Source organism: Euprymna scolopes, chromosome 8 (genome assembly GCF_053919585.1).
Source record: "Euprymna scolopes isolate OS-2025 chromosome 8, ASM5391958v1, whole genome shotgun sequence".
NCBI lineage: Eukaryota > Metazoa > Mollusca > Cephalopoda > Sepiida > Sepiolidae > Euprymna > Euprymna scolopes.
In genome coordinates, this window is record NC_136489.1 from 44,743,879 (window position 1) to 44,768,492 (window position 24,614).

General features: G+C 34.2%; 1 protein-coding gene across 3 annotated transcripts in view; it reads right to left on the bottom strand.

Moving 5' to 3' along the window:
- Positions 1-24,614, bottom strand: part of LOC145283543 (cytosolic purine 5'-nucleotidase-like) — a 1,063,943-nt gene that overhangs the window by 16,410 nt on the left and 1,022,919 nt on the right. For all 3 annotated transcript variants that reach the window (XM_080132414.1, XM_080132415.1, XM_080132416.1), the window contains exons 9-11: positions 16,800-16,879; positions 6,936-6,996; positions 4,995-5,030 (exon numbers count right to left, since the gene is read on the bottom strand). In XM_080132414.1, coding sequence (XP_079988540.1) covers positions 4,995-5,030; positions 6,936-6,996; positions 16,800-16,879 — 177 coding nt within the window. The remainder of the gene's footprint in view (positions 1-4,994; positions 5,031-6,935; positions 6,997-16,799; positions 16,880-24,614) is intronic.

A 24,614-nucleotide genomic window follows, 5' to 3' on the forward strand; every position in this document is an offset into this window, starting at 1 on the left:
CCAAAGTGCACATTAGAACAAAATAAATACAAGAAAACTCATATCAGTATTTATCTATTTGCTCCCTTTAACCATCTTACTTAGACTTAGGAACTCTCACATCTTACGATGCACAAGGCAATAATAGTCTACCATTGTTTTCGATCTGAAGCCAGATTCACAGCATCCCTCCAGTTTTTTCTAGTTGCATTCAAATTTTTCTCAATTGTCTGTTTCCAATTCATTTTTAGTTTTCTGGGGTTTTTTCATTAGGATTACATTGGAGTACTTGGTTGGCATTACTCTCTGATGCCAATCTTAGGGTATGTCTAAGCCAGCGTAGATATCATTTGTAGATTATTGATGATAATACCTGCTAGTTAGTGTGATATCTGACTTCTTGATTGGTAGTTCAATAGTTTTATTTGATTCCTAGAATCTTTCTGGGGTACTTGGAAGCAAACGAGTCTAATTTCTACTCTTGGCTGATTTGGAGGTTCTAAGTTTCATTCTTTTTTTTTAACAGTGTGGACAAGACGTTGCAATTATAAATTCTTAATATAGATCTGAGGGTGAAATTTTGTTTCTCCAGTTTTTGCAGAATTATTGATCTTCAACCATGCTTCATTATAAACTCGGTATTTGGTAAGACTGTGGATGCCTCATAAGTTCATTCAGCCATGTACAGTGTGCCACTTCTTAAATCATCTTCATCACATGGCTGGATATTTCAGGAATTAGAGACCATGATAGATTTAAGAAAACCTGACTGGATTGCACAAGAAGTGATATTACTACATGCAATTTGGCTCATGTCAATCCTTTCGGTCAGATGAAGAACATGTATGAGACATCGCTTGCTGTTGTTAAATTCTGGAATATTTCTATCAAACTCAAGAATTAGCATGGAACCTTTTTATTTAAACTATGGGGGTAGCATCTGTCATAATTGGGTAGAAGTCCTAAGTAATTTACAACTGTATTCTTGGTATTGCGCAAAATAAAGATTGAACCTTTAGAAGAGTGTGTTATAACTGAATTTTAATTAATACTCTAGCCATTACGCCACAAGTATTCTAATAGAAAACTTATTCTTATTTATTAGATTGGTGAAAAAACAATATCGTTTTCTCTTTCTGTTACTTTTATATATGATTTCTGAATTAATTCATTGATATATATAGCCATGTTATATATCATTTTGAAGCACACGTTTTTTTGCTCTATCGAATCGTGTTATTCGCTTCTGTTTTCAATCTCTTCATTCATTTTTGGCAGGCTTTTCGACAGCATGGAAAAATTCAAATCTGCACAAATTTCTTGTTCCAGTTCAAACTAGGCCAAAAAACTGCTTGAGACAGCTTGTGATATCAACGATGCATTTGGCTCAGGAACTACAAACAAACATGTGGCACAATGGTAGTTCAAGACATTTTGCAATGGTGATGAGAGCCTCGAAGATGAAGATGGTCGCAGACAGCTGACTGCAGTTGATAACGAACATTGAAAGCATTAATTGAAGCTGATCCTCACAAAACCACATGAGAAGTTGCTGTTGACCTCATGGTCGACCACTCAATAGTCATTCGCCATTTAAAGCAAATAGGAAGTCAAGAAAGTTGGATAAATGTGTGCTGCATGAATTGAACAATAATCAAAAGAAATTGTTGTTTTGAGGTATCTTCTACGCTCCTTCTGCGCAATAAAAATGACCCATTTCTCAAGCAGATTGTGATGTGTGATGTGAAGTGAACCCTCTTCAACAAGCAGCGACATTAGGCACAGTGGTTGGATGCCGGGGAAGCTCCACAACACTTCCCGAAGCCAAAATTGCACCAAAAAAATGTTATGGTGACTGTTTGGTGGTCTGTGGCCAGTTTCATCACAGCTTCTTGAATCTGGGCAAAATGATCATGGTGGAGAAGTACTACCGACAAACTGACAAAGTGATAAAAATGATAAAAAAAATATATACAGGATAGTTATGACTCGGATAATGATTTTGAAAAAATTAAAAGCGTTTGCGATTATTAATAATGGAAAAATATTACAAGACATTTCAACAGAAGCTGCAATGTATGTACCCAAGATAAGTCAATATGAAGGGACCAATTCTCCTCCATGACAACGTTCACCTGTATGTTGCTCAACTAATCCTGCAGAAGCTGAATGAATTGGGCTACGGGACTGCCTCATCTACCATATCCACCGGACCTCTTGTCCACCGACTATTACTTTTTTAAGCATCTCGACAACTTGCTGTGCAAAAAATGCTTCAAAAGCCAAGATGATGCCGAATTGGCCTTCAATGACTTCATCGCTTTCAGAACTCTGGATTTCTATGCTAATAGGATAAATAAACTTGTTTCTCGTTGGCAAAAATGTGTCGATTCTAAATGGTTCTTATTTTGATTAATACATATTATGAAAGGAGTTATGATCTTTTGAAGTTGAACATCAAAAAATGACATTATTTTTGCACCAACCTAGTATTCATGGTTGACAGAACAAGAGCATACTACCTCATGAATTAAATAAAGGATTCTATTTGAAATTCCATTCAGATTCCAGAGTTTGATTGAAAGATTCCTGAGTTAGAGCAGATGTAACATAGTTGCAGATTTCGTCATTTAAATATGTATGCATATTGACGACTCATGTGCTAAGTTAATGTTGCATCAGCATTTAAGCCGTGAGCGTGACATCACAGAATTAAATGCATATACAGACATCAATATCGAAGGAAAATCGAGGAGCTAATAAAAAAGAAGGAAAAAGAATGTGTGGCAATTCGAAAGGTACGCTTGACAAGCATAAAATATCTCCTCGTACCTCTTTGGAATTCGCTGGCTGACCATGAGTTTTAAAGAGAATTACTGCAACCTAACAGCGACTACATTAAAAGAAAGAGAGAGCATATTTTTTTGTGTTGTAAACACATGTCGATGTGAAACCAAACAGAATTAAAAAAAAGTTTGTATCAAATATTTATTTTCTTTGCAAGTCTCTACATACATGTTTGAGTCCATTTTAAAAATAATAATAATAATAATGTTATACAGATACACCTGAAGAAGGTTGGAGGTTATATCGACCAAAGTATTGTGAGAATGACACACAAAATGAGAACAGTAGTTCGAATAGTCCAAATGATTCATTATAGTTACTTTAAAACTTAAATCTAGAGGGTTACTTGTTTAATAGGATCAAAACGAAGATACTTTAAAAAACGGTCACACTAAAAACCAAGTATTCAAAAGCATATGAGTTGTTTCATGCATATTTTTTAAGACGTTACGAGTCAGCATTCTAGTCTTGATGTGGTTAATGATCAAGAAAGTAAAAGATATAATTTTACAGGAAACAGATGATGCTTTTGCGTATGTGTAATTTTCTGCTATATTTTTTCGACACACATGAGGAAAATAACAACATAAACAACTCCACAAATGATGATTAAATAATTCTGTTTATGAACTTAAAATGTTTAAACAGAGTGAAAAGAAAAAAATTATTGATAAGTTGTAAGAAACAAAGGGAAGATAACTCTGACTGACTTATTAACAGTATAAGAAGGCTTTAGGGAAAAAGAAAAAAAAAACTCAATCAGTGAAAATTAAAAATTACAGGACATTACAAGCAGGTTTGCCACCATTGATAATAGTAAAATATATATACAGGGCGGTCATGACTCAAATAATGATTTTAAAAAATTAAAAGGTGTTTGCAATTATTGATAATCGTAAAAATATTACAAGACATTTTTGCTGCCAAACCAGAAGAGCACTACTCAAAGTCGGCAGTAAACAGTGTCTAGTCACATTTGGTTCCTGATATGAAAGACTTTCTGTTTTGGGTTGCTTACACTTGTAGTTTGTCAAATTTTATATTGATTTTTATTTATTTATTTATTTATTTATTAATTCATTAAATTGTTAGATGAAAGTACAACCCACCCCCATCTTTCAATGTTAAGAATGGCTGAAATAAAAACATTTTTATTTAGAAAGCCATTTTTAACATGGAAAGAGGCAGGCTTTGTTAACTATTCTGTATTCAGAGTTCAAAAAAGAGTCACCAACCTATTAGGTCCTGAACTAAACTCCAACCTTTGTCCGATTGCCAAAACATGACATCCTTGTGCCTATTTTAAAAGTATTTCATTAGCAAGTGTTTTGACGAACTCTGAGCACTAGTACCCCCTCGATGACAATACCCTCGATAAACCTGACAAGCAGCAAAATCCCACCCCTACACTGTAGAGATCCCTAGATGCTGTAAAGCCTTCTACTCTAATAGCTTTTTCCCCTCAAACTGCTGCACTTTGGAATTCCCTACCGGGCCCCTGCTTCCCTGACTGTACTGACATGCAGAAGTTCAAGTGTAATGTGAATGGACATCTTGTTGTTCAACTTCATAAATAGTATCCTGCAAATCTGGTCTCAAATAGTAGCACCTCACGACTAAGTGGCCTTGTGCTTTGTTTGGGGTGAAACGTTAATAAAAAAAAAAAAACAATTTAATTAGGGAAGTTGAAACTCTCACTGGAAGTTATATTATGAAAAGTAAATTTGAATGGGCACTGTTTACTGCGGACTTTGAGTTAGTCATTCTTCTGGTTTGCCGTTTCTGATTATTGATGGGCATTTATATCTTTCCCATGGTGAGAAATGTGACACAAAAGTCGGAAAGTGGAATTTATGAGTCAGTGTCCTTGAGGAAGAGCATTCTGAACTGCAAAAAGTGTCTGGACAGCCCTGTCAGCATTTTCCAGAAGGGATACATCAGGCGATTAGCAATAAACTAACCCCTTCTCAAAGAGAGAAGGCAAAGCCTGGGAGGGTTTACTGCCTAGAACTACACAGAAACAGCATCATACCACAATCAACAGGGAGAAAGCTATTGCAGAAATGGTCTAGACTTGATTTTGGTGTTGAGGGAAAAATTGCTAATTGATGATGATAAACTCAACAACAGAGTTTTAATATACAAAAAGATTGAATTGGTATACTTACACTTGCACTGTCATTTAGTAAGTAAGTCATGACACTCTGAAAATAGAAAGAAATGCCAGAAATATTATAGATAGATTAGACAGAGAAGAAGGCATAAAAATATAAATATAGCAAGTAATAATAAAAACATCAGATATTTAAAATCACAAACTTTCGTCTGGTACCTTCCATTATCTGTTGTTCATTGCTGAAGAAAACTACAAGCTATTTCGGCAGTATATTATATTTCAGCGATGGAGAAAAAGAAAATGAAACTGCAGCACTAACCCTAAAGCGGGTTTAACCAGCTTCTTCTAAAAGGGGGAGTTTCATGAGAGTATGAAATTCACAAGCGGTTCCAAGTTGCATGTATATCCCCATTAGGGGAGATGATGACATTAGGTTTTGCAACTCTTTCAGGGAGGTGTCGACATCCCCTACATACAGCACTTGGTATTCTCAAATCAGTCACACATCTGGTACTCCCAAATTGATCACCCATAGGGTACTGACCAGGCTGAACATTGCTTAACTTCAGTGATCTAACAAGAACCAGTGTGTCAATGTGATTATGCTGTGGAGGGCGAGAATTTAAATGTCTGGCCAGTCCCAGAGTTTAGCAGTGTTACAGTAAATATGCCCATTGTCGAGTGCATTGGAAATATGGATCTTAAAGTATGTGAGCTTTATGCTATGGATAATGTTGAGCACATCTTGCCATTGTGATTACGATATGGAGTTCTGGCCATATACAGGCAACTTTTTAAATAGAAGAAAGCAAACACGGTACAGATCAAGGAGGCCTCATAATTTAATGCATATGATCAGTTCATTTGAAGAAAGCAAGCCATGCTTACATATTGCGTTGAGACACGATAGATTATTTATTTGAATTGACACAAAGAAAGCAAAAGGGAACTAAAAAGATACCTTATTCATTGATACTTCATATTACAAAATATGATCTATCATGGCTTGTTTCCAAAACCTCCTGTGTTTTGATACTTTGTTAAATTGATTTGAAAAAAACTTTAATAGCTTTGCCATCATTCGTCTCCATTGTCTTATATTTCTTGGAAACAGACTGATTATCATCTCTCAACCTATTACCCATAATTCCTCTGAACTTCTCGTGTATTAGATGCATACAAGTACCACAAAAAATTGAGTTTTGTCCAACTTAATCCACAGGGGGTAGCATTTAACAAACTGAGCAAGAAAAACTTCTTCTTTCTGAAACTTTTCCAACACTATAACTACTCATTATCACTTTGATATGTTGGTAGCAATCACTTGCAGATATTTACATAAATACTGGCGCCTAGTGGTTACATATATTTATGAACACATTAAATTATAATGTCAATTGTCTCATGTTTCCCAGCATCCATTGAAATACTATATTATATAAATATGCACAAAAAAGTTAAATACATTGTACTGAGAGATTGTAAGAAAACCCAAACCTATGATATTAAAAGGATATTTATAGACATTAAATAAGAAAGACGATCTTGATCCCAAACTTACATCTCAATGTTCTTTTAATAAAATGAATAAATAACCTTGAACAATTTCAATAAAGGAAAAAGTAAGGAACACAAAGAAGGGAAATAAAAATCTTAAAGATTCCAAATAACACTTCCTCTTTACTTAAGTCCATCAATGCCATTTTCTTAAATATAAGAGTTTCATACATATGCATATCATTTCCAGCAAGTCGTATTATTAGTTTATTTTCAAACTGGTTATCATCTATCAAGTTACCAGTAATTTCGCTGCATTTATTGTGTGCCCAACGCTACCAAGTGCCACAACTGAATTGCACCAGACTCCCTTTTCACAGACTGATTAGGGGGAACTTTCTAACAATATAATCACTGATCATCACTTTTGGTTTTGGTAACATTAACAGAAAAGACAAAAAATAACACAGTTTGATGAAATGAAAATCAAACTTACATTTGTATAGACATAATCACTGTTTGTGGCCAAAAAGACTTTTGTTCCCTGATTTCGAAGTCTGAAAAAAAAAAAAAAAAATTCTAATTATTTAAAAAAATGTTTTTACATGAATTAGTCAATGGTGGAAATAATTGTATTTTATCATATAAAATTATCTGTATGTTTGGCTAAAACTAAAAAATAACAAAACAAAAATTCTGCTTCAGTGCAACCTCGGGCAGGTTTTGGTAAACAATTTAATGAAATAGTACTTTATTTGGGAACACATCAACGCTTTTATTTCTGCAAATTGTTTTTGCTTTGAGAGATAAAATCAATTTACTATAATATATATATATATATATACACACACACATTAGCGATGGGGGGGGGCGGTCATAAAATACGCTTAAATATAGTATTTTAATTCATCTAGATTTTGTATATATTATTATAGTCGTGATTTTAAAAGTAAAAATAAAAAATCAATCAGAATCGAAACTGAAACTATAACATTCAAAGCTGGTGACGTTACCACTGTACCAACGTGACATGCATATGAACTGATTAAAAATGAACTAAGATGAATGTACAAAATGTATTACGATTTTTTCAATTTTGACCCACTTTTGACCTCTTAAAAACTATTTTAACCAGCTCAAGATCCATAAAAGAAAAGTCCATAAAAATCCAATCATTTAAGGCTGCCAGTGCCGCTCTGAAACTTTTAGTTTAAGAGGAGATAGATTTTGAAAATATGGAGACAGACATATAGCCTTTTCTATATTACATACACATAGTTATGAAGTATATATGGAAATTCAGCTATACAAATTTTTTGGCATTTCATCCTTATGAGAATTGATCAGATTAAAATATATAGAATTGATGTTATCTCTACTCATGTTTTTAGCCAATCGCTGAGCTTTTTTCAAACAAAAGTTCTTATATAACTTTTCTTTGTTTAGTTTTGGAAAGTGTGAGACATCCTTATTTGTGAATGAAAAGGTTGTTTTAACCTGTGTGTGTTTAGAGTATGTTTTATTATTTTTTATATTTTAGGGGTTATATTAGTTGATTTTAATATTTTTTGGTGGATAAATGAAACAATATCTATTTCTCTCTCTCTCTCTCTCTCTCTCTCTCTATATATATATATATATATATATATATAGAGAGAGAGAGAGAGAGAGAGAGATATTGTGATACATTTATTAAAATGTATAATTTATTATTTTATTGATTTTTAGCCGAGAGGAGATATATTTTATTTACTGTATCATTTTTTTGGCGCCAAAAAGATCCATTCGCGTCTGCTCGTTCACATTTTGCCAACAAAACAAGAAAAAAGGGGAGGAGGAGGCCTGCGAGCAAGAGGAGAAGGAAAGGACAGAGATACTGTGAACAAAGGGTGGAAGAGGAAAGAGAAAAGAAAGCTCATAGACGAGAAAGAGAGGAGAGAGAAAAGATAGAGAGAACTAAACCGTAGAGAGATAGGCCGTATATATAGAGATATAAACTAGAAAGAGAAAGAGATAGACCGTATATAGAGAGAGGGGACTGAAAAAAGTTGTCAACAGTCAGTGGAGCTTCGCGCTTCAAAGCGACAAGACGTAAGTCAGCGAAGGTTGGGGTGGCGAAGCCGGCGAAAAGCGACGGCAGCGTGGTAGCAGCGTCGCGGAGGTAAATATCAACGACATAAGCCAATGTTGGCGGCGACGGTAAAAACCTGTTTTGATCAGTGGTCAAAGTTAGAATATTGACTGAAGAAAAGAATGAACCCAGTGAAGGAAGAATCCAAGGAGCAGCAAAATATTTACTATAAATCAAGGGCTTCGATGAGCTTCAGAAACAAATACTTGGAGCAATTAACATGCACGCGTGTAATGAAACGTAAATAATCCAAAGGACAAAAATATGAAAATTAATCTGCGCGCGCGTAATCAAATATAAACAATTTACAGGAAAGAAATATATATATAAAAAAAAAAGAGACAAAAAAAAGGTCACATTTCAAAGGACATTAAGTGAGTTTTTCAACCAAAACTTTCATTTCTCCAACATCTCTCTCTCTTACCCTAGAACCTGTATCTAATTGAGAAGACGATTTCTTGTTTTATGTGAACATTGACTGTTGACATATTTTCTCTCTCGGTAAAATTTGAATCATTAAATCATTTAATTTAGTTGGACATATTTAATTTTCTTTTCTTTTCTTGAATTTTATTTATTTTTTATATAAATAAAAATTTGTTAATTTTTCAACGATACTTTGTCCTTGTTATTTCTTATGTGATTTCGTTGTCCAGTACATTTCATTTTATTGTTGTCTTCGAGGTGGTTATCCCATTCCTATAACAACGCATTATCAAAGAACTTGAGAAACTTTTTTTTTTATATATATATTTCGTTACGTCACCCATCTCTACCGTCCCCAGTAGGACTGGGATATGTCGTAACAATATATATAAATATATGAATTTTTCTGTCAGGAATTTGTATGGAATTTTGAACGAAACCCTTTACTTAATCCACAGGGGGTAGCATGTTCTCATTAGGTCAGCCAAAAATAATTACTTAAGCGTTCTACCCAATTATGACTGAGATAACAAGCTAGGTGGATTAAATAGAGTTCTGTGTATATTTCTGAGTTTGACAAGAAAGTCGGAGGTCACATTGACCAAAACGTTGTAAAAATAGCATTTAATATGAGAACAGTAGTTCAAATAATCCGTATTTTTTTTTCTTTTGCTTGTTTTTATTTTTATGCATTTCTAAGGAAAGTGACAAAATAAGTATGAAAGAGACCACTCTGTTTGGCAACTCACTTGACAATCACTCAAAATTGCTTAATTGCTATATGCTTTCTTCACTGGGCTTCTCAGTCAGCTCACTCCTTAAAATTTTGTATATGCTGTCTAAATCATAATATCTACAAGTTAAGAACGGGAGTCGTGTCTATCTTTAATTTGCTAGATTTTTACAAGCTATTTTCGAGATTTTTTTTGATCGCCACGTCTTCGTTACGCTTTTCAGTATAAAAAAGCGAATGCTGGGGCAGGGGAAACAGAAACTGGCTTGCAATGCCAAACTTAGTTTGACCATAATAAGGTCAAACATCACGCGACTTAACTTTCTCGCCCATGTCAATTTCACTTTATAAACATTAAATTAAGACAGCTTTCACTTCCTCTCCTCTCGTGGCCGAGATGGTTAGGTGTCTGTTTTTTCCCCCTTTTGTTTCCACCTTCACGTCAAGGCTTCGGGTTCGTGCCTACCTTCCTACTAAAACTTTTTTTTTCTTTTACACCTTCAAACACCCAGCCAACGTTTTTCTTTTTAAACGGGGTTGTTTTATCCAACCCCCCCCACCCCACGTAGACACACCTCCAAACACCCGGCAACGCTGGATACCCCCACTAGTCTATTATATAAATCTCACTTGTCTGTTTAAATGTATGTATGTTTGTATGTCTTGCAAAAACTTTCGACAGAGGCGACAGATTTTCACCCTCAACTAGGCAGTTTTCTACAGGGAGGCTCGGCTTTTTCGCTGACATTTTTTGCAAGCCATTCAACCCTCCCGCCTGTGACCTAGCATAAAAGGCATTATTTCGTTATAGTATGATTGTAGAAATAAAATAATAAACGGCAGCGTCCTGAAAATAATCGTAAATAGTAATGAGATAAGAGAACAAGGGGTAGTGAGTAGTGTCGAGGGTGGGTGGTTTAAATGGATAGTTAAAGAATGTGCTATTGGTTTGGGGGTCATAAAAAGGGTCATAATGCATAGCCGGGATTTGGAAGAGGAGTGGGCCAAAAGAGTAGAAATAAGATGGAAGGAAAGAGTAGTTAGTACTCAGGCAAATGGCCCTAAATAACATGATGCTGTGAAGGGAGTGAGAGGACTTAATGGAAAGAGAGTAAAAGTCATTGCTACTATTTGTTTGTGACAACATATTTAAGTTGTTTCTGATAAAATATATGCATAGTTTCTAGGAATATGCTTTAGTAATTGCTTTAAATGATAAGTTTGAAAGATTTGATTTAGAAGTGATCGGTTGTTTTCCTATTGAAACTGTACACAAACAGGAAAAATGGAGATCATTTTATTGTATAGATTAGAATATTTTTTTTGATTTGCTGTTTTGTAAATTGTCAACTTTTTTTTATTCTACTTGTTTTTATTTTTATGCATTTCTATGGAAAACAACAAAAGAAATGTGAAAGAAACCACTCTGTTTGGAAATCTTTTGATGACAGAAACACTAACAAATGTATGCACCAAACCAGTTACTATGCCAACAATCCAAAATTGATTAAATGCTATATGTACGACAAAGAAAGATAATACACTAAGAAAATCTGAGAATCAGACTGGCTTTTATTTTTTTGGATATATTCTAGCAGGCTGCCCGGCATTGACCAGTCATAAAATACACATAAATATTATATTTTAATTATTGCAAAATTCTTATTTAGTATAAACAGAAATACCGTAGGTATTAAACCTAATGTTAAATTCCTTATGGGAAGAAACTGAGGCATGTGCATGCGAATATTGTGTTTTTTTCTGAATAGATCACTTATAGTAAGTAAAAAAAATACTCAAAATCAAAATCTAAAGACAGTGAGTCAAGTACGATAACCATTAGGCCAGCTTGACACATTCTTTAAAATAAGTTTTCCAACTTACTTCTTCTTAGCATAAGTAATCTCTCATGTGAATGTTTCATGCATGTGCATTCGTGAAACAGTTGACAAACAGATAAAAATCCGATGACTCCCCCCCCCACGGACTAATTTTTCAATTTTGCCCCCTCCCAGCCCTTTTTATGGATGAAAGCCGATTAAAAAGTTTTCCACGTGCCTGCATATCCTATATACCAAATTTCAAGTCTGTAGATCAAAAATTCATTGAGTATATAGGTTGAGAAGTGTTTTCACATACATATTCTCACTTTTACAGATATTCTAGCAGATGTACCTGTTATTGCACAGTATTAAATGTAACATTCAATTTCTTTTAAAAAAAATATAGGGGGGAAAAAAAAGCGGAAAGAAACTAAGACATGTTCATGCGAGTATTATATATTTTTTTCTAAACAGTTTATTTCTCGTAAGTAAAAAAGAAAATACTCAAGCTGAGATCGAAACCAAAACCTAAAGATATTAAGTCATGTACGTTACCATTACACCAGCTTGCCATGATCTTTACAAAGTGTTTTCAAAACATTTTATTCTTAACATAAAAAAAAAACTCATGTTTTTCAACCATGAATGTGCAGTCGATAAACAGTTGACAAACAGATCAAAATCCAGTGACCCTCACATACCAATTTGCTAATTTTGACCCCTTAGGAGCCCTTTTTTCTGGATGAAAACCCGATTAAAAAGTTACACGTCTTAATATTCTATATACCAAATTTCAAATCTGTAGCTGAAAAATTCGTTGAGTGTATAGGTTGAGAACTATCTTCACACACACACATTCTCACTTCTAGAGATATATAGATGAGATTGATATATTTAAAAATGATTCCATTCTTAGTAGCTCTATCTTTAGAAATGGTGAAACATTGTATGTCATTTGCACCATTCTTAAGTATAAGAATCTGACTTTCATAAAGAAATGTGAATGAGTGCAGACAACTGCTGTAATTATGTGTTTAGAATCACTAAAAAAACTAATGAGGGTTAAAGATCACATATACACAGGGCACTTAAAATTAATAGCGGTAAAGAGGGCAGATTTGTCTGGAGTTTGTAAAAAGTAATAAAGGCCACACGTGTTGGAGGCAAAAGAGCAATCATGAGAAAGTAATATGGCTTGTAGTGAAAATGAACACGGCATAGACTTGAGGCAAGAAGTCAAGATTTATTCAACTACAAAAGGCTACATTTAGATAAAAGATGGTAGCAGAGGCAACATCTTTTATTGCATAATAAAGCTAGGGTTCCATGTATGGAAACCCATAGCTATATAATAATTAGATCTATAAAAGTGACCTTGTCTGTCTGAGGTCTCTATTAAACTTCTGTCAATTTTTGATCTACAGACTTGAAACTTGATATATAGTGGATTTGAAAATGTAGAACAAATTCGATTTGTTCTTTAGCCGGTAAAAATAATTGTTAAAGAGTCAAAATTGAAAAAAGTTGGAACTTTGCAGGTGTGAGCCTACTTAAAGTATTATTCTACACATGCACAAATATACATTTATATCTTTTACAACATTATTTTTTGAGGTTTTCTATGTGAAAGGACATAATACAGATGGTAACGAATAAAGCAGCAGAACTATATGTTCTGTATATATATTATTCCTTAATTGGAATTTATTTTGAGATGAGCATTATATGTTAATTTTATTTTTATTTCGGACTATTAGTCTCATCTTTATTAGTTGTTGTTTTTTTAATCTTTTTATTGGTTCACAACGTTTCGGCCAACTTCCTCTGGCCTTCGTCAGGTGGTAACCGCGACAGATAGGAACTTCGAATCTCCTAACTGCATTCTCAGCCATCACTGCCATCCGTAGTTGTTGTCGTCTCACCACATTTTTGACCAATTACCTCTGGCACGGTTTGGGTGGGATTGAAACCGCTATCTTCAGACAATGTTCATCTGGAACTGTAGAGATTCAACGTCTCTATCAACTGCGCCACGGGCCCCGAAGGGCGATCAAGGTTGGATTCTTTGATCGTATAAATCCACGTTTATTTATTATCTGATCTTCCATAGTCGGGTCCGTACAGATTGGTATATATATACAACTACGGATGGCAGTGATGGCTGAGAATGCAGTTAGGAGATTCGAAGTTCCTATCCGTCGCGGTTACCACCTGACGAAGGCCAGAGGAAGTTGGCCGAAACGTTGTGAACCAATAAAAAGATTAAAAAAACAACAACTAATAAAGATGAGACTAATAGTCCGAAATAAAAATAAAATTAACTATATGTTCTGGTTTCAATTCTAGCTGATGACACTCAAGTCATGTTTTTTTTTTTGAACTTTTGGAATCACTACTATATATTGGGTACAATATAATAATCAATAGAGTATTGGCTCTATAATAATAAATACGAAATCTGCATTGATTAAAATATCATATTTAAGAGTATTTTATGACTGGACAATGCCAGGCAGCCTGCTAGTTAGTTATAAATATGGAAACCCATACTATGTAATTAGATACATTGTATGGGAACCCATACATGTAAATTTTGATTTAAAAAGATATATTTCTGTATAACTTTGCGTTTAAATTATATATTTGAAAATCAGTTTCATTTTAAAAATTATTTATCGTTCGATTTGGATTTGATTTAAATTGTTTATTCTCTAAATTCATAATTCATTTTTGTCTCCTGTTTCAAACATACATAATCCTTGTTTTTGCTTTTTAATTTATATCAAATAAATTCAATTTCAATAGAAATGGAATTGCATTTTTTTTTCATTTTTATTAAATGCAATTTTTCAAGTAAATAATAAATGAATTTTAGTTTTATTTAAATCCATGAAACAGTAAAATTTTTATTTACAAAATGTTGTTTTACAGAAATAATGCACAACTTTTCCCTTTTGAATTAATTTTCATGTTTTTTTAATCCATATGGTATAAGTTCACTACTATTAATTTTGAATTGCGCATCAAACGGATACCATAATACTTAGTTCGCTTCATCTTATCGTAAAGGTCCAGACCAAATTTCAGCCACATCAGCTGACTAGTTTCTGAGAAAAAGTGAAACGGACAGACAGCTAAAGAAAAAAAGATATACATATGTATGTATGTATGAAAATAGCACTAACCCTATGCATGTTTAGCCGACTTCCTCCAATGGAGGAAGTTCCGGTTTCCTCCAAAGGAAGGAGTATGAAATTCACAAGCGAACTCCAGTCGCATGTATATCCCCGTTAGTGCAGATGACGATGTCCTCCTATATAAAGCGCCTGGAATTCCCAAATTAGTCACCCATTAGTTACTGACCAGGCTCAACATTTTAATTTCAGTGATCTAATGTGAACAAGTCTGTCAATGTGATTATGCCGTACTATATATATATATATATATATATATATATATATATATATATATATATATATAAATAAACTAACACACACACACAGAGGAATGAAAAGAAAAACATTTCTGTAGTCTGTCTTCTTAGAATGTTTTCAAGAATTTTAGTTCACTACATTTTATCATAATAAAGATTCATACAAAATTCCTACCAAATCGGTCCAGTAGTTCCTAAGAAAAAGTGGAATGGACAGACAGACATTATATATATATATATATATATATATATATATATATATATATATATATATATATATATATATATATTTATTACACACACGCAGTGAAATGAAGAAACGCATGTTCTTGCATTCTGCCATCCTTTTAGAATGTTTTCAAGAATTTTGATTTGCTATTCTACACAAATTAACTCCCGGAACTTGTACAGCAGGTTTAAAGATTAGCAGGCTTTTTTTTTTTTGCTGTTGTGTTTTTTTCTGCATGGCATTGTTTAGCCATTATGCTGGAATGTTCAGTGATAAAAGAAAAAAAAAAATAGGGGTGGAGGGTACAATTGGGGGTGGTGGGGGTGCATCTCAGTAGATTGCTTAGTGAGTTGGCACAAAACAGGGGATTCGTAGAATATAACATGACCCTTACTTCCTTATTTCTTCAACAGCTGAGAGAAATCAGGAGGAAAAAACCTACTGAACCTTCCAGAGTTTTCAGATCTTTAGCAAACATAAAAAATGTGGTTGTGACAAACTACAAGGTTAATGGTTCGATCCTTCTTGCTGTCAGTCAGTATAATTTTTTTTTCTATTTTTCATCTCAAAGAAGTCATATTGCCACCTGTAACTTAAAGGGCAACTATTTGGGATCATGTCTTGAGAGTTGAGTAGCAAGATATCTGTTCACATTACATTCAAACTTCAGCAGGTAAGTACTGTTAGAGAAGCCGGAAACAGAGAGAGAATTCCAAAGTCTAGCAGTTCGAGGTAAGAAAATATTAGATTTCTGGCGTCTGGGAATCTTAACCGTGAAGGGGTGGGATTTTACTGCTTATCAGATGAGTCAGGAGTATGTACATTGAGGAGGCACAAGTGCTATAAGCTCATCAGAGCACATTCTATTAAAGTATTTGTAAAACCGGCACATTGTGGTGATGGGACAGAGGTTAAAGCTTGGCCAACAGTGCAGGATCTTTTAGATTTGATACTCTTTTTTTGGACCTTGTTTTGAGCAAGTGACTAGTGGTAAATGCACAAGCTCAGACAATACTCCATGCATGGGCGAATTGTGACTTTGTAAAAATATAAGATGCTCTCTGGTGTGAGTAATTTTCTAGCACAGTAGAGGGAGCCTAGCTTCTTTGCAGCAGCGTTGGCAATGTCCGCAATACATTTGTTCTAATTCATGTTACTTGTGAATGTTAAACTGAAAAGTTTAAAAGATGCGCTCTCAGATTGATTGTCATGACAAATAACATCCTTTGGTGGAAAAATACTGTATAAAAAACAGCTATAAAAGAGGTGAAAAGAAATAACTGATATGATTTGGTGCAAGAATCACTGAACTCTAACTGAAAAGGGGAGAACAAAAACACACACACAGACAAACCTATCACAGTTCTCTATACAATACTAAAACTCTGAGGATCTTGTATATTTGCATGACAGGCGCAATGGGAGATAACTCATCTAAGATTTACATCCCTTGATCAGAGAAAAAATCTGTGTGCAGGGTATGATGATTAATATAGAAATCAGAAAATGAATGAATCATCAGCTTATTTCCTCTTGTCATTCAGTGCTGTTTAAAACAGTAAAGTTTATGAAAACGGATACTGACCTGTCCAGTAAGGTGGGGAGGCGGTCATCTTTGACCAGATATTCACTGACATTTCGAACGGTTTCTCTTTTTAACGGACCCTAAAAGAGAAAAGAAATTGAAGTTTAAGATGGCAAAAGCTAATATCGATAGGAGTTGCATCAAAGACATTATGATATTTTATGCATGATATAGGAGCTTATGTTTGCATGCACTGTAAGACAAACTATATTTTTTTAATGAAAGAAAAACAAAGTACTTCTATGAATACCAATATATGTATTTGTTTAATTGACCTTCACTGTTGTGGTCCTTTAGCAAAATGTCTCTTTTTAAGGCAATATAAATATTATGTTGAAGTAGTTGAAAGTGATGATTAGGTCAGTTTTTTAGCCTCATCTGATCATAAAAACTTTTGACCGCACCATTCCTGTTCTTTTGTTCGGCTGCGTGTATTCCACTGGAGCCAGGGTGTTTCTGAATCAGGAGAGAGGGTCGCAGAAGAGGAGATTCTTAAGTCAATAGGAGAAGAGGGGCATTCTCTAGCTATCTGATCCATAGTTGTAGTCTGGCATCTTCCTGAAATATTGTTAAAGGTCCGACATGGTCTCGGAAGCTTCATGTGGTTAATGTCACTATAATTCAATGCTTTTATAGAGAACTAATCTTGACAAAGTGTAAGTCCAACTCCTATAAAATTTTGTAATAAAAAAAAAAAATCATCAAAATTAAACTTAAAAAAAAAAAAACTTCTATAAATAACAAATGAACATATTTATATAAATGATCTACACTGGGTGTAGGTTGGCAAAAGTCAAAACGACATCAGTAAAAGAAAGTTTGATTGCTCAAAGTATCTAAACAGTATATCTTCCAGTGGAGATAGTCAGTGTTAAGGATTAAGTTGATCGAGACAGGAAAGAAGGCATCTTTCTTCAATGATGCCTGGAAGTTCTTTGCTGAAAATAGTATAACCCTATACTCCTCCAGGCCGCATCCATCAGATCCTGGTTCACAGGACCATATTGGGATATCCCCCTGACCGTGTTTGTCGATCCCAGCTCACATAACCATAGATGCAACCCAGCAGGGCTATATTCTAAACTGTCTAGTGGTGGACCCCTCAAGGGTTACCAGACTCTCACTGGTCACCGGAAAATACCGCTCCGCTGCTCAGGGCACGCGAAACTTGCATGACCCTAAGTCTATGTGGCAACTCTTATCTTCAGCCGTTTGTCGTCAGATGCTGGGGTGGGTTCATCCTTCATAGATGCTCTGATGAATGGCTTGTATGCTGCCCTTCTCAGCTGCAATTTGGCATTAGTACTGTAACAAAACGTGTTTCAATTCAACAGTTCAAAAGAATAACTCAAAGCATTTCTTGTGAACGAAAATAATTAAAAAAAAAAAAAGCTTCATAGTAAACTTTGCACATGGAAAGCTAAGTTCTTCGAGTTCTCAATGACTTTCTAGTGCAGGTTGTACAACTTAAGTTCGTTTAGATAATTTCCCAACTAGGAACAAGAGCTTTTCAACTTAGCTTTTCTGAGGGTTTCTGCTCCACCCCACCCCATTGCGGGAGGCCACGGTGATATGCACTCCTCGATGCTAACCAGCAAAAGACACATATTTCTAAAAACACAATCGTTTTTATAAATTGGCTTCTCCCTCCTCTGTCATTTGAAGATTACTTTTCCTTTCTCTATTCCATTATTTCATATTCTTTTTCTTTTCTTGTGATTCCCTTCTTTCTCTTTTGTAACGATATCTTTCTTTAATTCTCTTTTCCCCTTTTTTCTGTCAAGAAATTACTTTTCTTTCAAAGAAACTGTATTATCTTCCAAGGTTCAATCCCTATCACTTGCTTGGTGGTCTAGAACTTAAATATAACAGGTGGGCCAAATGACAACATTTCCCAGACACAAAAACAGACATTTTGAATCTAAGTTATTGTACTTGTTTCCATCAATTAGTTATTTAAAATCCATTTTTACCAAACCCAACCAGAAAAACAATCTCTTGTTCCAAAGAATCCCATTATCAGATTTATATATTCCTTTCATTGAAATAGATATTGTTTTTCTGGTGGACAGAACCTCATGGATATCTATCTTTCCTTGACTAAGTGTCAGCATAACTCCCCCTAACCATACCTCATCCTCTCTCATCTTCATCTATCTGAATGGGGTCCCTAGTGTCGCCTGGGATCCCGTTACAGTAGTCCTTTCAAGGTAAGTTGAAATGAACATGCCCAGGAGTCAGATTTGATAATCCTGTGACCAAACAACCTCACTAAAGGTTGCTTTCCGTGAGAGGAAAGAACTTCATATACTATATTGAATAGTAACCCCTTATCATCAACTTTGACTTCAACTGAGGCATCAGCGATTGGTCAAGAAAGAAGTGTATAGAAAGAAATACTTATATAGATTCATTCTTGGACCAAGAGATCCTGTACATTATATAAGACTCCTTATTTTGTTGTTGTAAGTCGCCATGTTTTTCTGTTATGTAATGGGTCGATTGGCTCTACCAACTCTGAGGATTCAATTCAACATGTCTTCTACAATAACGTAATCCACAAGCTTTTTTAACCCAATCTTTTCAGCCATATATCATCCGAGTCTCATCGTCTACACAGATGCTATTGTTAATAATTCACAGTTGAACATAACTTCCGGTGGTTCATTTCGTTTCTCCACTTCATGATGTTTAGCAAATATTTATAATTTTTCTTTGAATGGGAAAGGAATTAGATAGATTGTCATGACCAGAACTTTTATAAAATCTTTGAATAAGTATGCAAGATCTTTGATAAGCGAGTTCTAAGAAATTATGTCAGAATACACCCATAAAATAAAGTTGATCATCTTTATTGATGAATGTCCTGTTTGTAAGAAAAGAAGTGGTTATTTCTGAAGAACTCGTACCATAAACTGGTGATCAATCAGAGCCATCTAGGTATGTGTGTGTTATAGTAAATTCACAGATACGTGGCTAAAGGAGCCATGTTGAATTTATGGTGCTTCTTGTCAAACCTCCCAGGGTCATATGGTCCGGGAGAGGGGAGACTTTTATTGCACTCCAAGATAGAAGATTGGAGTTGGAAGAAGTGCGGTGAAAGGAGTCAGCTTGCTTTTGTCTCCTGACCAGAAAAGAAAAAGTAGCATGTATGTTAACTTTTTTTATCAACTTCTATCATATGTTCAACTTTCCTGAGAGATGACCTCTGATTGGACAAGCCAAAAAGGAAGTTGATATCTGCACTAACCATCACCGAGCTTAAAAACCAAACATGCGAAGTGTCCTTGCTGTTGATATAAATGTATAAAGGTGGGGTTTCTTTTTAACCTAAAATATACTTGTTCGATGAGAAACACTTATTTTTTTCTATTCTAAATGCATCCTTGTAAATGAAATCCAAGTGCCTTTTTATAATAAAAGTGTCATTAAAACTGAGTTGGGAATTAAAAAGATAAAAAAATTCGAACTTTAAAATGTGAGAGAGAGAAAGAGAGTAGGGACAGGAAAAGAGAAGAAACGGACAGATATACAGACAGGATTAAGATGAAATCAAGAAAGAAAAAAAGAAAAACTGAGTTTGCAAGAAATTAATTAAAGTGACAAAAAGTAGCTGTAAAAATCAATATGGAGAAAAATAATAAATTGAATGAAAAATAAAATGAATGAAAAAATAAAAATGAATGTAAAAAAAATAAAAAATTAATAAAAAGACAATAAATAAAAAAAAGATTATATTAATAAAAGAAAAAGAAAATGAATGAAAAAGCGATAAAATGAATGAAAATTAAAATGAATGAAAAAGATGAAACAATGAAAAAGATAAACTGAACGAAAGAAAAATAAAATGAATAAAAAAAGATGAAATGAATGAAAAAAAATGCATGCAATAAAAACAAATAACATGAAAAATGATAAACTGAATGAAAGAAAATGTAATAAAAATGAAAAGATCAAAGTTAGAATAAAATAAAAAATATGCCAATGCAGACTAACAATAAAATAAAACAATATAATGAATGAGGAAAATAAATTAAAGAAAAAAAAAAGATAAAAAATGAAAAGTAAAATTGACGAAGAAAAAGAAGCAACAAGATCGATGGTTGGATCACTCTACCGCTCCAGTCAGTATCTCACTGCCGATGCGATCCTCTGTCTGTATAAGAGTCAGGTGCGCCCTAAATGGAGTACTGTTGCCACATCTGGGCAGGGGCTGCTTAGCATGCCCTATCCTTCTTTGACAGCGTTCAAAACCGACTTCAAAACCTAGTAGGTGATGCCTTTTCTTCTTCCCTGCAACCTCTTTCCCACAGAAGAGACGTCACGAGCCTGTCTCTGCTCTATCACTATTTTCATGGTAAGTACTCGTCTAAACTCCAATCTATAGTCCCCCATTGCCAAACTTTCACAAAAGACACTCGACTAGCTGAAACCACAATATATGATTTCTTTATCTGCGCCTAAATGTAAACACAGATTCCATGAACAAAGTTTCTTTTCCAAAACTGCCCGCCTTCTGTTCTATTGGCATGCTTCCCGGCTAAATACAACATAGTAGCCTTCAAGTCTAATGCAAACAAGTTATTGTTAGGTCGTTCTGATAAATAATCAAATTCTACCCATTTTCCATTATTATTTCACTATCATCTTATATTCATTAACCCTTATCCTCGAGTGCCCTTCAAGCCTTGATAAGTGGTGACCCCCCCCCCCCCAATTAAAAAAAAAATCCAAAAAGAAAAGGGCAGCAGGAAGAGGAGGCAATAAAGAAGAAGAAGAAGAAGAGGAAGAAGAAAAAGAAGAAAATAAAAGTGTGTTTAGTTTGTTCTTCTGGTAAAGCCTATTAATATGTGTCATACGAAAATTCTGTTTCATAGAATTGCAACATTAAACGTCTTCAAAGAGAAACTTGGCCCATTCAGACTAGTTTTTACTCCATCTGGTCTTTGATGTAAAGAACTCACTCCGGGGTGTGGGAGGGTGCGCCTGCAACCAGTCCCTCCAGGGGGAATTATTTTAAAAGAAAAGGGGGACAAGAGAAATGATACACCATCATCAGCCATCTAGACACATTTCCACAGTTGGATAAGAAATGGTGCCAACCGAGCACAACCTCTTGGCACCATATAATTTACAGACTTCCAGACAAAAAGTTCTACACCAATTTATTGACTTATCTAGTTATACCATTGGGCATCTTTTATTTCAACCAAAAACATCTTGCAAATTTTAATAATAATAAAAATTAAAATTACATATTTATTACAAATGTAATATCATGCCTGGTAAATTTATACATTTAAGATTTGCATTAAATTTGATACATTGTCATTAGACACCAATTAAGCAAGATTTAGAATCAAAGTTATGTTATGAATTTTGATCAAAATTGGTTGGTTGGTTGGTTGGTTGGTTGTTTTTGTTTTACGGCATATCAACCCTTTTCAGGTTATTTAATGCTGAATCCGGTGATTTTGAAGAAAGATTCTTTAATAAAATATATTTGTTTTTTTCAAGTCGGTTTCTATTCAACTCATAGTTGGGACCCTAACAAGTACTACAACTCTGGGTTAGAGTGGACCTGGGAGCAATGGCAATTAAGGGGTGGCTCCACACTCCCCAAAACCCGCAAGCTGGGGCCTCACCATCGGATATAGTTTAAGGTCATATCCAGGACCTCAAAATTGGAATAAGGATTCTAGATATAAAATTCAGTATTATTAAATCTTGTTTTATTTATTTATTTTTTTTTTTCGTATCATTGTTAAACAACATAAAAGTGTTGCAAAACCAGGCACTTCTGCATGTCAGTGACATATTAGCAACTGAGACGAGTTATCGACTACTGTTCTTCGAAAGAGAACTGATGTCTAGCAGCCATTATGTGAACCTCAAATATAAACAAGTGTTTACGATAACGCAAAAATATAAAATAACCAAATAAATAATACAAAAATATGAAAATCGAAACATTTATTGTATAAAAAATGTATCAAAATATAATCTTAATGTATTAATATAATTTCGATGTGTGATTCATAACTGAAAATAAAATGATAAATATGATAGAAACACGAAACTTTTATAGATTGTTTTTAGAACTTTTTTTTTGGGGGGGGGGGTTAAATATAAAAATAACAAATACAGAAGCTTTGATTTATCAGCTTAAATGCTATTTTGGTCCGACTTTGAAAATCCGACAAGATACCTTTATGGATGAAGTGTGTTAGAAATAAATCTGAAGAGATAGAAAAATAAAATATGAGGGGTTTTCCAAAAGAAAAGCCTCTTATTATTTTTTAACTCAAGAAGTTAAAGAGCTATGAAGTCAGAAGTGGTGCAATTAAACCGAGCAACCGTTTATGCTAAAGAATTGATTTTTCTACATAGTCACCACCATTCTCAATACTATTTTACCAGAAATTCAATGACATATCTCTACTTCTGACGCATGCCAATGGTATGGGTTGCTTTCTTATAGTATCACACCGTCAATATCTGCAACAGAGATGAAACGTTCAAGTCATGAATGCATAAGTTCAGTCATCATAACAATACAATTTGCAATCCCCTCTGATCCATTCAGGAGGAATACAAAATAGGAGGGATTACTTTTGGACCCCCCCCTCATATAATAACGGAACATAATTCATCAAAATATGTCAAGCAAGTTCGCTGTTCCTTTTCACGCTGAATTAACGCCTGCTAGTTGCCCTAATGGAACAGGCACCACAACACAAAAATCAGGTTCATAAATTTCTACTTAAAATGACATTCGAGATCTTACAAGTCAACCTTCACACACACACACACACACACACACACACACACACACACACACACACACACACACACACACACGTCCATAGATACTGTGACATACAATCTTGTGGTTGTTTATGTAAGTAAAATAAACCGGTATTGAGGGAAGTCGTCACCACAAGGAAGCAAATGGGGGTCTTCAAATAGAAATCGGAGATATTGAAAAACTGTTTTTTAACATTGGAGCTTTTCATGGGAAAGGATACTGGCTCCTAACAAAAAACAGGTGGCACAATTATTCCAATGAAAAAACATGGATTCTTTATCTCAGAATCGTTATACAGAAACACGAGTTTCAAAATTCGGTATTTCTCCTCGGACATCTGGTTATCAACTAATCGAGATAATTCTTTTAAGAAAAAAAAAAAAAAAGTTTTCAGACATTTCAAAACTTTCAAACGTTGTCTCAGGGTCGCATGTCATAGTTCAGAGATTGAATTTCAACAGTTATAATAAGATGTTTGCAAAACTCCAACAAGTTTTCTCTCATAGAACTGCGATCTGTAGAACATTATTCCATGGTTCTGCTTTTCACCTGACTACAATTATGTTGTTGTTTTTTTTTTAAGAGCAATATAAACAAGTTGTTAGTGAGCCACTCTTTAAAATAATCAAATCCTACCAATTTCCATCATTACTGATCAAATCAGTGTTTTCTCAATGGCGACCCTACACTCATTAATTCTTATCCTCGAGTGGCCTTTGGGCCTTGACAGTTGGTGGTCTCCTCTTGTAAAAAAAAGTCAGAGGATTATCGAAATTTTATGAAATTTTCATTATTTATTCTAAAAAATTATTTATGGGGAATACAATTTTTAAAATTTAATTTGAAAAAAGTTTCAAAACAATGAAAATTTATAAAAAATGAAGACAAATTAATGCATATGTGCTGTAATATATTATTTAATTGGAATTCATTATTTATTTATTTTATTGCGGACTATTATCCTCATCTTTCTTATTTGTTGTTTCACAACGTTTCGGCCAACTATT